At 38.7% G+C, this 14,958-nt stretch overlaps 1 protein-coding gene across 5 annotated transcripts; it reads right to left on the minus strand.

The window, feature by feature from the left end:
* Positions 1-2,061: 2,061 nt before the first annotated feature.
* On the minus strand, positions 2,062-6,562 carry UREF (urease accessory protein F). 5 transcript variants are annotated; one of them, XM_010253548.3, is made up of 4 exons: positions 6,368-6,533; positions 4,010-4,085; positions 3,851-3,924; positions 2,062-3,306 (listed from the first exon to the last, which is right to left on the minus strand). In XM_010253548.3, the coding sequence occupies exons 2-4, from the start codon at positions 4,059-4,061 to the stop codon at positions 2,536-2,538; spliced, it is 897 nt and encodes a 298-aa protein (XP_010251850.1). In that variant the 5' UTR covers positions 4,062-4,085; positions 6,368-6,533; the 3' UTR covers positions 2,062-2,535. The 5 variants fall into 5 exon arrangements, with proteins under 5 accessions (XP_010251850.1, XP_088747233.1, XP_088747232.1 ...); XM_088891107.1 differs by having other exon boundaries at positions 2,062-3,297; positions 3,851-4,085; positions 6,368-6,529; XM_088891106.1 differs by lacking the exon at positions 6,368-6,533 and having other exon boundaries at positions 2,062-3,297; positions 4,010-4,027.
* Between the last annotated feature and the right edge of the window lie 8,396 nt (positions 6,563-14,958).

The raw sequence follows: 14,958 nt of genomic DNA on the forward strand, positions 1-14,958 counted from the left end.
CACGCAGTTTTTCCTCCCTCAAAATCCTATCTTATCCCTTCTTCCTTTTCTCTCACCAAAACCATTTTTTCCTCCTGCTAGTAGTAAAGCCCTCAGCCAAGAAGGTATCTCCTTCAAACACATGGCTGGCCTCGTATATTCAGAAAAACAGGCAAATAATTTTAACTGGGTTAAAATTTTCCTCATATCCATTAGTAACAAATTAATCTGATTTAGTTTCCTAACTAAATAAAAGACTCCATGCAAAAGCTTCAATGCAATATATTGGGGTGTGTGTGTCTCGTTCTTTTAGATAAAGTGGGTGGTTATTTACCCAATAAAGCCTGTTTAACCTCCTAAATCAAATAAAAAATCTAACATAAATTTACTACATAGTGGGTTTTGAATAGAGGTGTAAATCGGATTGTGCCGCCCGCGACCCAGCACAACAGTCCACGGGCCGTGTCAGGCCTGGCACGATCATGCGGGCCGTGCTGGGCCTGGGGTTTTAGGTCCATGGGCCGGCATGGCCCATATATAATATTATATAAATTATAATTATATAATAATATATAGTATATAATATATTAATAAAATAAATATTTTTTTATTTTATTATACTAATTTATTTAATTATTATATATAAGCAATTATATACACAAAATTCATATAAAATTAAAATTTTAAGTTTTTTGTCAATTTTTTTTAAATAAATAGCATTGACCCGATGCATGGCCCGACTTCGCCCAAAGCTCGGCCCACGGGCCAGCCCGGCCCGCAGCACAGAACAGCACAGCATGGGCTTGCACGGGCCTGGGCCATGGGCCATGCCGGGCCGACCCCCAAATTTTCACCGGGAGGGCGGCATGGCCCGTGATGGCCCGCGAACCAGCATGACAGGGCCTGCACTTTGCATGGGCTGCCCATGGGCCATGCCGTGCCGGCCCGGCACAGCCCACATTACACCTAGTTCTGAATTACGTAAGAACAGTTGCTTCATACTTGGTAAGAGATTCTATATATTAACTAGTTTATCGTGAAAAGTGTTCTAATTAATTCAATTTTTAGGACGTTAGTTTGATCTTTAATTCTTTATGAATGTTAAAAAAATAATAATTTAGATGGCCTGCGTTCCCATGAAACTGTACACAAAGCCTTTTTTTTGGCTAACTGAACACAAAGGCTAGTTTAAGTTGTTCCATATTGCTTTTGTCATTCATCTAAGGAGTTATTTGATAACATCTGAAGAGGTTAAGGCGTGATGCCTTGCTGCTTTCTCAGAAATAGGTTGTGAGTTTCTTAATAGCTGAATGACATGCCTGGTTGATTACTGTACGTGTACCCTTAAATATTTATTGCAGGACTCTTTTATCTACCCGAAAAACAAAGACAATAAGTCATTCAGTCCAGCTATTTCGGCCATTATCACAAGCCCTCTAAGACGTAACAAAAAAAGAATCATGGATGGGATGCCTAATTCTGCAGTGCAGATGTACCTATTTTCCAGGGAGTCAGGATCTTCTGCTGCACTTCCCATTCATTTGTGACAAGTATCCATGCATATGAACCATACATGGAATGGGACACACAGGCTGAACTAAATGAAGGTGAAAGAAAAAATAGTGCAGCAGACCCAGACTCTTATTCATGATAGAATATAAATGAACAATTGAATATGTATGTATGTAATGTGTTCTTTCTTTCTATTCACATCTCATAGGATACCTCTTTTCATATTGCTTGTTTGCTTTGTTAGTTTACCTCATTTATATAGGGATGTCAATTTTCCTCCATTTCTTCAATTTCCATGGGGACCTGCCCTAAATGGGGTAGGGATGGGAATGATTTTCTCCCATGGGAATGGGGATGGGGAAATTTCCATCCCTGTTGGTGAAAACGGGGCGGGGACGGAGAGAGCATTCCCTGCCCGCAGGGACCCCGATCCCTTCTCTGTAGGGATCCCCGCTAATATATACGTGTATATATATGTATGCATACATCTATATATGTAAATATGCATGTATATTAATATTTTTAAAAAGATGATTAAATATGTTTGAAATTATTTGAATCAAGATTGCAAATTTTAATTATTTTATTTTTAAAACATTGCATTATTTTAGAAAATGAGAGAGGAGAGAATCCTACATCAATATGTTATCAATACTATTCCTGTCAAATCAAGTATCAAACTATCAATATCAACTTTGATCCCTTCTTATCAAAGGCCTGAATGAAAGTACTATCAGAAAATCCTCTGGATCCAGAGAGAGAGAGAACCAAACAGTTTGTTGGACCACCAACAAACTGCCACAAACCAAGCCTTCAGTAATTTTTGCACCAAGTGACTGCCACAAACCTAGCCTTGGGAGAATCTGGGGTCTTGGGACTTACCCAATTCTGGTCCTGGCAATCTGGGGCCTTGGGAGGGATGAACTGCCACAAACCTAGCCTTTAGTAATTTTTGCACCAAGTGGCTGCTCTCAGACTTCAACCTGCATTTTTATGCTTGTCAACCTAAAATTTTACCAGTGTACAAACAATGTCCCCTGCTATTCAAGAACTGAACAATCTAGAAAATAAGTAGCCATGGCATCCCTGGACTGTATCAAGCAAAGGAGCAGTCTGACATGCTTCTTCAACAGCACGATTCATCCATTTACTTAATAGTTCTTCAGCAATATGAGCAATCTGGTGCTGTAGTACAGATGCACCCAAAGGCCCAACCAAATTAAGCCTTGTGGCTGCAGAAATAGTATCTCTCATTGTAATAAACATGTAAGCCCTCTGAGAAGTCTCACTGTCAAATCCAAGAAGTCCGCATATAAGCCCAAAGACAGGGGCATGGTGGAAAGAAACAGTCCCGGAACCAAGCAAGGTGTCCCTCATTTTTTTGAGAGAAGGAAGTTCTACGAACACAGCGGCAGCTATCCTCAGAAGTGCTGATCCTTGGGAAATTGAAGCTTTCTTACTTACTTCATTTGTTAGTGTTGCATCTAAAATTTTATCAAGTCTTGTATAGGTATCCATGTTGGGGCACTTAGATGCAGCATACACAAAAGGAAGAAGTAGGCTCCCTGTGTTTTCCAATACATGGATCACATATGTTTTAAGATCTTCAGGCTTTGAAACCATATAAGCTTGGACAGCAGCTTCAAGACCAAAAGAATGAGCAAAACCACCTGTTGGAAGAATGGAATCAAGTAATTGCCATTGGCTCCACTGTAAGATATGCCCTGCAGATGCAGGAGTTTCCTTCCCTTGATTTAGATCCACCCCATGCTCCATCAGAAGTCCACTATCAACAGTAATAAGAATCTGCCAAAACTTGAAAAGGAAATAGAAACTACAAATGAGAACCATAAACAATCCAAGAAAATGATTTCATAGACTACAAGGTGGTCCAACAAATTAGTCCTTGAACATGTGATGCACATGCCTGGACTAAAAACCATTTTGAAAATCTAAAACCATAGATCACCAGTATAAATAAAATAAAAATAAATAAGAAAAGGTCATATGTTAAGCATTTTTGCTACCAGAATGGACACTTAGAATCTTTAACATTTGCTTTCCAAAACCATATTGCCCAAAAGACTGAGATATACAATGGATTGCTAGGACAATTATTTGATGAGTTCAATCCATCAATTCCTTCTTACGTAATGCATACACTACATTATTGGAAGGTCTTCCTAAAAACTAATGTCCAGGATCGTGAATGACATTAATCTGTGAATACTGAACAGGTTGGAACATTCTCTAGGTCTGTTGCGAGTGATACATTGGCAACAATTAAAAGCTCATTGGAATCAAGAACCATCTACAAAAAATTAAAGGGCTAAAGAAGTTCAACTGAAATAAACAGTACCCCTCTTTCAAGGCAAGACGACTGCACAGAAAACTGTTGAATAAGATGCACATAACTGAATATTGGCTCCAGATCTGCTAAAAACAAGACGTGTACAATGGGCTACATAACCCGATAAGGAGTAAATAAACCAGTGATCCATACTGTTATCAGACATACCAGTAACTGACACATTTGCTCTTGATTGGGTTTTGTAGTCTATTCTACACATCTTGTTTGTAGCTGATCCTGAGTCCTGAATATCAACATGAATGAAAAGAGTATGAAATTGGCACTGGAACATTGTTTTTCCTTTTAGACATGGATCACATTGACATACCACAAAACCAGAAATTATGACATTTATAACATTATCTGGAGATGATAATAGAGATGCTAGAACTAAGAATGACCACACAATACCACAATGATTGGAGACATTTTTGCTCTTTCCTCTTTCTTTTTTGGGTTTTTGTTTATCTTTTTCTTGGAAGATGAGGGGAAGATTGAGAAATGTAGAATGATCCAAATACAATGTAAAGGTTACAAGGTTATGCAAGATGCTCTTGGATGGCAAGGAAATAATAAAGGCTTAATTGGATTTTGAACGCTACTCTAGTGCCTAGGGAGATTCAGTCACTATATCAATGTTTCCAAATGCTAAAGATATGCTATGCACTCCACTATCAAAAAGCCTGACATACTAACCAAAACATGAGAGATGTAAGAGAACCAAGAATAGAATTTTTTTGAATTACTAATTAAACTAAAGCAAAATAGATAGCAACTTAAGTGTCGATGATCAACTCCAAGACTAAAAGATGATGGTGTTTACCAAACTGACATGGCTCACAATCCAAAAAAGAAACATGATTCAAGAATGGGACTACCAACTTAAGTGTGTGAAGTAAAGGATGACCAAGCTTGCAATGCCACTAGAAGGGGGTAATAAAGGACTGAAGTGCTACTTTTCATCCACCACCATCAAAGTAATACAATCCACCAATTTCATGCCCTCCACCAATCTTAATCCTCACTTATTCTTCTATATACATTCTTGAAGCTGTTCCTTTCTACTTTCCCATAAGTAACACGAACACTTGAGTAATGATGAAAAACCTACAACTGACAGTTTATAGTATATAATTGACCTTCTGGTTACAGTATATGGCAACCACCATATAAGAAATAAGGCAATTTCTTGGTACCGAAAGATACCGTACCTAAAATTTCATGTGAATTTGAATCAAAATACCAATTAAATGGTTATCAGTTTGTTAGTCACCATACCTTTTGGTACCATAGCAGGACTCAAGAAACAGACAAGGAACAATAAGTAAAAAGAAAAACAAAATATTGGACTGCAAGTTGATTTATATACTTGCTTGTTGTGATTTTATGTTTCCAAATGGTTTAACTCCACTCAAATCTTGACTGTAAATTAGAATGCACCTATTTTCATTCAAAAAGAGAATAGACCCTTCAGATACTATTCTTCAAAAAAAAAAAAAAAAACTTCAACTACACAAACCCAGTTAGTAGGAACTAATAGGTATTAACACAATCCACAGCAATGTCCCCATTGTTGACCAATGATGGGAACAAAACTTCTAATTTCTTCCAACCTCGTCATTCTTCAACCACTAACACTTTCTGAATTCAACGTTATCATGTTCTCTAACAACCTTCATTGCTTTTTTTTTCTTACTAACTAATTTCCCCTCTCAAAGATTTGTATATTATCCATTATGAGTTTTTCTGTCTGCTAGAAGCTCATGTTTCATCTAATTTCATTCCCATAATTATAGGGTCTCACAAATATGATTTAACTCAAAAAGTGACATCCTAGCAGATCAATAATTCTGAATTTCTAATCTCTTTTCTTTTTCCTAATTTGAATTAGATAGAATCTAAATTTTAGTTAAAATGAAAAGAGTGATCATATTACACACGAGCAAGAACAGTTATAGTCAAATTGATTAAAAAAACAGTTACGGTCAAGCATGAATTAACCCATATCACCTGCCACAAGAATCAGCAAAATTACATTAGGGAAAATCTTTGATGCGGGAAAGACAAGGTATGGGAAGAGTTTTGACCAATCAAAACCCACCCATGAATTAGTAAGAACTACGATAACAGATGTGAACTCATCATAATTAGTAAGAACTCCAAATAAGTGCAGAACATCAAAACGAATCGGATGAATACAAAGGAAAAAAAAAAAACAGTTATAGTCAAGCATGACTGAACCGACTTCACCTGTCACAAATCAACAAAATTACAGAAACGCCTAAAAGTACAATTCAAACAAATACCAGGTCAAATTATGATAACAGATGCAAGACCATCAAAAGTTAGTGAGAACTCCAAACAAATATAGAAATATCAAGTCGAATCAGATCAATCCATGATGTGATTATACAGAAAACAAGAACGCTATCACTTGAACAGAGAAAAGTCAAGCATAGAAATCGGTTTCGAACTGGGAATCAGAGAGCGAGCGAGCGAGCGAGAGAGATGTTCAGAGAAAATCACCTGTGCCCTAGGAGTAAAGACCACGGAAAGTTTGGTGACTTTGGTCAACCACCTTACGAATCAATCTGTTTAAATATGTAAACTTTTGAAGTCATGTGAAGAGATAAATACAGATTACAGAGTTTCTTCTGGTGGACCTTTTGGGATGACAACGGTCAACGGATGAACGGAATCGTCGACTGTTTGCCTGAAGCCCGAAAGAGAATCACTTCGGAATTCGGATCACCCACGCTTGAACTCGCCGGAAAAATCCCGGTGAGTCCACAACAAATTTTCGTTGTTTTGCTGCACTCGCATATTTCCACGTAGTGGTGCAAGTGGGGCGAGTTGAACCGGGTTTATGGTCAACCCGAGCCCAACCCTAAAATTTGGGCTTAAAGCCCGAGGTCAAGCCCGGTCTTTACAACCCAAAACCAGTCCCTATGAACTCAGGTTGGACTCAGGCCCGGGCCAGACTCGGATTGGGCCGGGTTCGGGCTATCTAAGAATTATGCCCGAGCCTATCTCAAAAAATAAAAAAAGCTCGACTTCTTAAAACTGAACCCAACCTAAGGGCCAAAAATTCAAACCTAACCCGTGTAAAATTTCAGGTTTAGCCAATTCAGGCTCAGGTTGAACCCACCCAAATTACACCCTTAATTCCACCTGTTTTGTGACGCATCCATCTACAACTAGAAGTGCTTACATTAACCGGCTGAAATGCCAATTCCTATATCCGACAAAAATGTAAAATAGAGTAATACAATGGCACTAGAGATTTACATGGTTCACCTTCTCACCAAAGCCCTAACTCTAAATAGATTCAAAGTTCCTACTCCCCTTTATCTCACACACTCTCTTGTTCACTTTTCTTTACCCCCAACATAGTTTTGTCTAAGGTACAAGACTATTTATATGAGAAAACCCCCAAATTGGATTGGGCCCACAAAACTAATAGGAAATGAATTTGCAAGTCCGGCGAGATCTTGATGCAAATCCAAAGTTCAACAAAACTAATACCTGAGTCCAGCCTACGAAACCAAGCTCCTCTTCTGGATTTCACGAGTTTAGATGAATTGTGCGATAGGAAAGACTTGCAAGATCCTTAACACTATGAGTCCATTCTGCGAGGGCTTCACCACTCACACCCTCGGAGGCCGGTCAATGGTTTCGCTTCCACCACATACCACTAATGTTTAGAAACCAATATAGAACCGGAACTACTTTGGCCACCGATTACTGGGTTAGTGGTTCGAGCATCTGATTTGAATGGATGGCCAGTTCTAATTAAAATAAAAAAGGTCAAAATAACATTGTACGGGTTGAACAAGTTGATGGTTCGACTACTCGAGTAAGTAGGTTATTAACTAAGTCAATAATTTTTTGCTAAAGAATGATTTAAGGGTGAAACAGAATCAATTGCTTGGATGATTTCTAAGTTGAATGGTCCAACTGTCTAAGTCTACAACTGTTTAAAATTATTGATTTTTCATGTATAATTACATATACATCCCTAACTGCTTAGGGAATTTCCTACATTCAGGAACTACCCAATTGATCATTTAGAAGCACCTAGATGCCTTGACAGGGGGCCATTACTCAAGCTAGGCCAAGCATTTTAACATTACAGATTTATATAATAGGGATTGCCATCAAAAATATAAAATTTAGAACCTATAATATAATAAGAAAAAAGAATACCCTGAGGATGGATCGAATAAAAAAGAATTTAATCATCTGGAGTAAATCTGTGTTCAAGGACCCCCAGTTTCATCTTCGCCAATTAGAGGATCAAATCACTTAGGTAGAGCAGAATAGCCTAGGAGATCAAAATAGGATTCAAGAGCTGTATAAAAACTTTGAGGAGCTATTTCATCATGTAGAAAGCATGTGAGGACAAAAATCCTGACAAATGTGCTTACACTTGGGTGATGAAAACACCAAGTACTTTTATAGGAGTACGAGGTTCAAAAAAGAACCACATTAAAAGAATAAAAGATGAACAAGAGAACTAGGTGACGGAGCATAAGGATATTTCTAAGGTATTCACATCCTACTTTACAAAGATGTGTAAAGCCCATCACTGGAAACTTAAGTACCATTCATTCCCTTTTCAACCCTATCATTTGCACATAGGACAATGAACAACTTTTAGCAATCCCCTCAACAATAGAAGAAGTTAAAAAAACCCTTTGGAATATAGGCAGCCTTAAAGCCCCAAGCCCAAGATGGAATGCCTGCATTAGTCTATAAGGAATGATAGGATTTAATGGGAGAGAATATTGTCTCCTTTCTTTAGGAATTTTTCTAAAATAAGAAAATGCTTAGGAAATTGAACCACGTTTTCATCTATCTAATCCCTAAGAAAGTAGGTTGTGTCAAAGTCCAAGACTTTAGACCCATCAAATTGTGTAATGTTCTAGATAAAGTTTTGACTAAGATCCTAGCCAACCGTCTCCGTCCCCTCCTTGACAAATGTATATCCCTAACTCAAGCTGCCTTTGTCCCTAAAAGGCAAATGACTGACAATACCTTAATTTCTCATGAGATGTTCCACATTTTAAAACACTATAAGAGGGGTACAGGATACATGGCCTTTAAATTGGACATGTCCAAACCCTATGACAGGTAAGAATGGTCGTTTCTTACCAAGGTGTTAGGTGTGTTAGGGTTTTCCCCGCAAGTCTACCTTTTGATTAAGCAATGCATCTCACCAATCTCCCTTCTTGGTCCTCGTAAAGAGCACCGTTTCAGCCCTACTCCTCGAGGTCTAAGGCAGGGGGACCCCCTTTCCCCGTATCTTTTTATTCTGGCCATGAAAAGGGTCTTAAGAATGCTAATAAAAGTTGAATACGAAAATAGAATACAAGGTTTCTAAATTACCCCAAAGGCCCCGTCAATATCCCATCTTTTCTTTGCTCACGATAGTTTACTCTTTCTCAGGGTGCATATGGATGAGTTGGATAAATTTGGAAATTGTATCCAAAGAGAAATTCTAATGCAATTCCAAGCCATGTCAGTCCAGTTTATCTTCTTTAGCAAGAATATTCACCCCCATCTGTAGAGAATGATTAGATAATAGCTCCATATCAATAATCTCAACCCAACCTCTAAGTATTTGGGTTTTCCAATGTATTGGTCTAGGAACAGAAACAATGACTTATCCTACATTCTAGACAACATAAAAATAAGCTCAACCACTAGAAGGCACCTGATCTCAACCAAGCTGGAAGACAAATTCTAATCCAATCCATCCTCTAGTCTAATCCCAATTTACTCTATATTGGTGATCAGATTCCCCCATAAAACTATTAATGAAATTGATAAAAGCATCAAGAATTTTCTTGTGGGCAAAATCTAACTCAAACCCCATCCTTATAGATGGTGCGCGTGGAACAAGTTAGCTCACCCCAGAGCCAATGGTGGGCTAGGGTTTAAGATTACCAAAAATGTGAATCTGGACCTCCGACCCTTAAACATAGCCCAATAGCAAATCTGATCCACGATAGTTGAAACTAAAGGCTGATCCAACATCACTTTTCAAAGGAGGAATGTTAGGATATCAACAACACACCTATATTCCTGGAAGATAGCTCCATCTCTTGTAATTGGACACCCCACCCCTCCGAGAAATTCTCAACTAAGTATGCTTATACCCAAATTCAACAATTGTCGAATAATCCCATCCTAGTTGACAAGATAAATGTTTTAGTTGTCTTTGGAAACTCCCTGCCTCCCCAAATTCTAGTTGTTTCTTTGGAGAGCTGTTAACGGACTCATCAGTTAAACAACAAATCTTGGCTAATGATCAGGATCAAACTTGTCAACTTTACAATGAAGCCCCTAAATCAATCAACCATCTTTTTCTGGAATGTCAATTTTCTCAAGCCATCCCATTCATTGCCCTGTGGAATATAAACTTGCAAAACTTGTTTCAAGGATCTCGGTTTAATTGCATTCTTGCTCTTTTGAATGTGTTACCTGATTGTACAATGCTTCATTCAATTCTTAGTTGGTATGCCATTGCTTTGTTTCGAGCAATGAGAGGTATTTCAGAGACAAGAAAATACCAATAAAGATAGTTATTGCCAAAATTAACATGTTTCGAGCTACACAATCTCAGGGAGAAGACACCTATCATACTCCCCCTCAACCCATAATAAATGATCATGGGAATTTTTCTTTAAGGCTGAATTCGAATGCAAATCTGCCTATCTAACCATCTCTCTTGTCATGGTATTGTAGGGGGTCCTTTTAAGAGATTGGGCTTGGTGGAAGAGGCGGAACTTAATTCTATGTTGCAAGGAATTAAGCTAGCAGCCCAAATGTTCGGACTCACTGCCAGTGACGAAAGGGATCCAATAGACATCTTTGCTCCCTTGGTCTTGCCTTTGGCTTTTTCTTACCGGATTACCCCCAGGGGGTTCCTGATGTTTTGAACTATGTTAATATTTTTGGAGTTTAATATAGCTACTTTATCCTTCAAAAAAAAAGTATCTCATGCCATGGTTTCATAAGGCAGCTAAGGCAAGGCGAGAGGCATACACCTCAAGGCAAGGGGGCCAAATTTCACATGGCCTCGGTTGCCTTGGTTTTAGGTCAAAGAGGCATAAGCCTTAGTTTTAGTGAGGCGTAAACGTTTGGCCTATGTTTGGTGGTAGCCTTTTGGGTTGGGGGAAAATTGATTTCAGCATGGGTAATTTTGAAAAATAAAATAAAAGAAAAAGTAAAAGCCCCAAAAGTATACAGTTTCCATCAACCAAAATCTCTTTTCTCCCTTTTCAGATCGAACTCAAGAAGCTTTCTCAGAGCAAACTCTACTCTGTACTCTGTAGTGATTGACTGGTTTCAAAGTTCAATCTTCATCGAAATATTGGAGGGACAAAATCAAATCGTGCATACAAGTCCCCTTCTTATTCTTCTTGACATCTTCTTGGATTGATCATTATGAAATGTAACAAATGTAATTTTTTTGGTTGAATTTTTTATCTCATATTTACCATTTGGTTTTTTGCCTTAGTTTTTTGTCTTAGTTTTTCACCTTTTTCTTATTTTTTGTCTTAGACTCTCAGCTGGGTGGGGCGGCAAATTTGTGGGAGGTGTTGCTTTTTTTCATAAATCATAAGTTCATAACCAGTGGGTCTCAAGGGCAAGCTCTCTCAAGTGTCAATCTCTCTCTCTCTCTCTCTCTCTCTCGTACAGGAAAACAAACAGAAATGCATTTGGCATTCCTGAACTAAAATGCATTGTTATTTATTAATCAATATTTCCTAAACTGAAATGCATTCTAGAAATGTGTTCCTAAATCTCAAGTTAATTTTTTTACACACTTTGAATTTCTAGTTTCAATATCAAAAACATAGGTCTCTCTAATGATTTTATATTATACTTTATAAACATATATACAATATGCACAGAATGGCTGAACTGAATGCATTTGTCAAAAACATAGTTATGTTACACGTATAACCCTTAACTAATTTGTCAATTTCCCGCATTGATAAGAGCTGAAGTGGCCAAATTAAATGGTTTATTGCTTTGCCTTTCGGTGAATAAGTTATATTTCTTCTTTTGATTTATCCTTGGGTTATTTTTATACATATTTTGGCATGTTCAACCTAATTTCATTAGGTTATTTTTCCATAACTTGTAAGTTTTTTAGTTTGCCTCGAGGCTTACGCATTGCCTCTTTAGCACCCAACCGCTTCACCTCCGCCTTTAGTTTTTTAAAATCTTGTTTCACACAACTATAAAGCAACAGAAAATGCATATTCATCTATAATTATTTGGTGGATTCATGTCAAGATAAAAGTGCTAAACACCAAAATCCAAAACCCCAAAAGAATACCTTTTTATATTGTTTAATCCCTTGTGTCATAAAAGAATTTAGAGAAAGTAATGTTAAGTAATGTTGCATTTGGAAAGAGTGCAAATCCCGGTTCCCAATTCCCGTTTCAATGCATATATGTACTATGGTTCAGTTTTCCTAGTATTTGGAAACAATACAGTTGTGTATCGACAATGACAGAAAACACAATTTCCAAGGCATGTTTACATCCAAAATGAAAGGTAATTCTGCATCAAAAAAAGGAGGTAAGTATTTGCACTCTAATGATCAAAGTTAAAAGGTATATTTCAATATCGGGATTCATGTTTGCATCCATTTCAAGAGAGTAAATTTATCAATGCAAAACAAAACCAACTTTACATTTGTATGGACCAAAATGAACTACATATTTGCATTTACAATCTATTTGCACTGTTTCCAAACACAACCTTATAGAATCGATCTTATTGCTTCTAAAAATGGAAACAAAATGTTTCATTCACTTACCTAGGATTGTGAAAATGATCCACTTAGTTTGCATAGAGTGGAACAAGCTCTCTCTCTCTCTCTTTGTACTTATGATTTAACCCATCTACTTCCATCTTAAACCATAAACCAGGAAAAGAACCACAATCAGAGTTCCCATCATTTTCATTACCACCATTGTCAAGCCAAGAGTTTTGCCACAAAAATCGAAGCCTTTGTTTACCCCGCCAATATTCAACTAAACCCAAATTAAATAGTACCACAATGAAGGAACTTTGATAAATAAAACACACAATTTATAGCAAAACAACAGAATAATGCCAATAGAAGATCTAGGAAATGGAAGAAGAAGCTTAGTGTCTTGATATACACCTCAAACTAAGATCATTCCAATGGAAAAACAGATATAGTAATCATTAATGGTGGTGAATGAAGGTTTTTGTATAGAAAATTTTAAACAGGATGAATTCAATAAACAAGAAGGCAGATCTAACAAAGCAAAAGAGCTTGTTTTCTCTGGAAACGGATTACTTCCACCTTTGAACCTTAGGCCACTCAACTTTGAACCATTATTTAACTCGCTAATTAGAGTTTTTGGATCTATTAAACTTGGGCCATCATAGAGGAAAGAAAGAGAGAGAGAGGAGAGAATGAATCTGTTGTTAGACATTGTATGCCCTTAGCTCCAATCAGGTTGATATACACAAACATTTATTAACAAATGAATAAAGTACATTATTGTTTTATGTTTAAATTGGTATCTTTCTATGAATTACTCATTAAACTGGACATTTATGAGACTCATGTTTTTTTAGAATGTTATCAACCATTGGATATACTTGGGGAGTTTAACCTATTCAGGCTAACATTAGTGTAGAGAGTAGCTCGGTACTATAACGCCAGGGTCAAGAGGCGAAACCTCTGCATCGGAGACCTAGACCTTCGTAAAGTCATGGTACCTGAGCCCGGTGTTGGTAAGCTCGGGCCAAATTGGGAAGGATCCTACCGAGTAAAGCGGGTGCTTGGGGAAGGAACGTATGAGCTCGAAACCCTAGAAGGGAAGCAGGTACCTCGAGCTTGGAATATTGTCAACCTAAGGCAATATTACTTGTAATTACTGAACTCCAGAGGAGTGGATTATTAAGTCGCTCCCCCAGCCTAAGGGCCAAAAAGCCGAGCTAAAGACCTCGGCGCACAATCGCCTCTTCGGCATGGGTGAACTCTAGGAGAGTGTACTATTAAGTCGCTCCCCCAGCCTAAGGGCCAAAACGCCGAGCTAAGGACCTCGGCACCCAGTCGCCTCTTCGGCATGGGCGAACTCTAGGAGAGTAGACTATAAGTTAGTCCCCCATCCTAAGGGCTAAAGCGCTGAACTAACGAAAGACCTTGGTACCATACAAGACCTAGTCGCCTCATCGGCGTAGGCTAAGTACTAGTAATGCCTAAGGCACTGACAGTTCGAGCATATACTCTACTATGATTGCTCGCCTCGGTGTACATCGTAAAGTTACCCCTACTAAGTACTGGGAGACAGTTCGGGGTAACAACAGTCGAGAAACCTCCACTTCGGGTACTTGGCTCGATAACTAAACAGTTCGGGGTAAAATAGTTACTTCGGCAAATAAAGTAAATTGCACAACACTTGGCAAAAAGTGTATTTTCATTACAAAATGTATTCCATTACAAAAGGAGAAGGAAAAACTGAGCTCGCAGGCTCAAAGTACAAGGACCGCTCGAACTACTTGGGGGGCTTCTCGCCTGGGGCCTCTGCGGAAGTACCGGCCTGGTCGACAGCCTGGTCAGTAGTGCCGGCCTCCCCGATGTCTTTGTCACCCTCCTCTTCAGAGTCCGGGTCTTCGGCGGCTTGACGGGCTACCTCTCCCGTGATTCACGAGGTGGTGATGGTGCTCACATCGAGCTGTGGGAACTTGTGCTTGATCAACCATCGACTGAGCTTGAAGCCTTTGCGGTAGGCATCCACCATCACCCCGTCGAACTCCTCAGACATAACGTACTCTTGAACGACCTTGACTTTGGCCTCCTCCATGGCATCAAGGAGGGTCTCAGTTCGCTCCTTAATGTCAGCTTCGAAGCTCTCGACCTGACGCTTCAGAGTTGTCTTCTCGCGCAGCAACTCCTCCCTCTCGCACAACCATTCCTCCTTCTCTGACCTCAGAGCTAGCACATCACCCTCCAGCCCGTGGATTTGGCCGCGAGCTAGCTCCAGTTCGGTGTGAGCTGCGCGGGCTGAATCCTCGGCAGCCCGAGCTCGCTTCAAGTGCCTCTCCGATCCTAATGT

The sequence above is a fragment of the Nelumbo nucifera genome, chromosome 7, assembly GCF_055504915.1.
Source record: "Nelumbo nucifera cultivar China Antique chromosome 7, China Antique-T2T, whole genome shotgun sequence".
NCBI lineage: Eukaryota > Viridiplantae > Streptophyta > Magnoliopsida > Proteales > Nelumbonaceae > Nelumbo > Nelumbo nucifera.

Bases quoted from the DNA above. Each gene is read 5' to 3' on its own strand.
- UREF (XM_010253548.3), bottom strand. From the start codon at position 4,061: ATGTGTAGAATAGACTACAAAACCCAATCAAGAGCAAATGTGTCAGTT. The intron at 3,925-4,009 runs GTATGTCTGATA...TGTTTTTAGCAG, and splicing joins AGCAAATGTGTCAGTTACTG to ATCTGGAGCCAATATTCAGT. The intron at 3,307-3,850 runs GTACTGTTTATT...TTCCTTTTCAAG, and splicing joins CGTCTTGCCTTGAAAGAGGG to TTTTGGCAGATTCTTATTAC.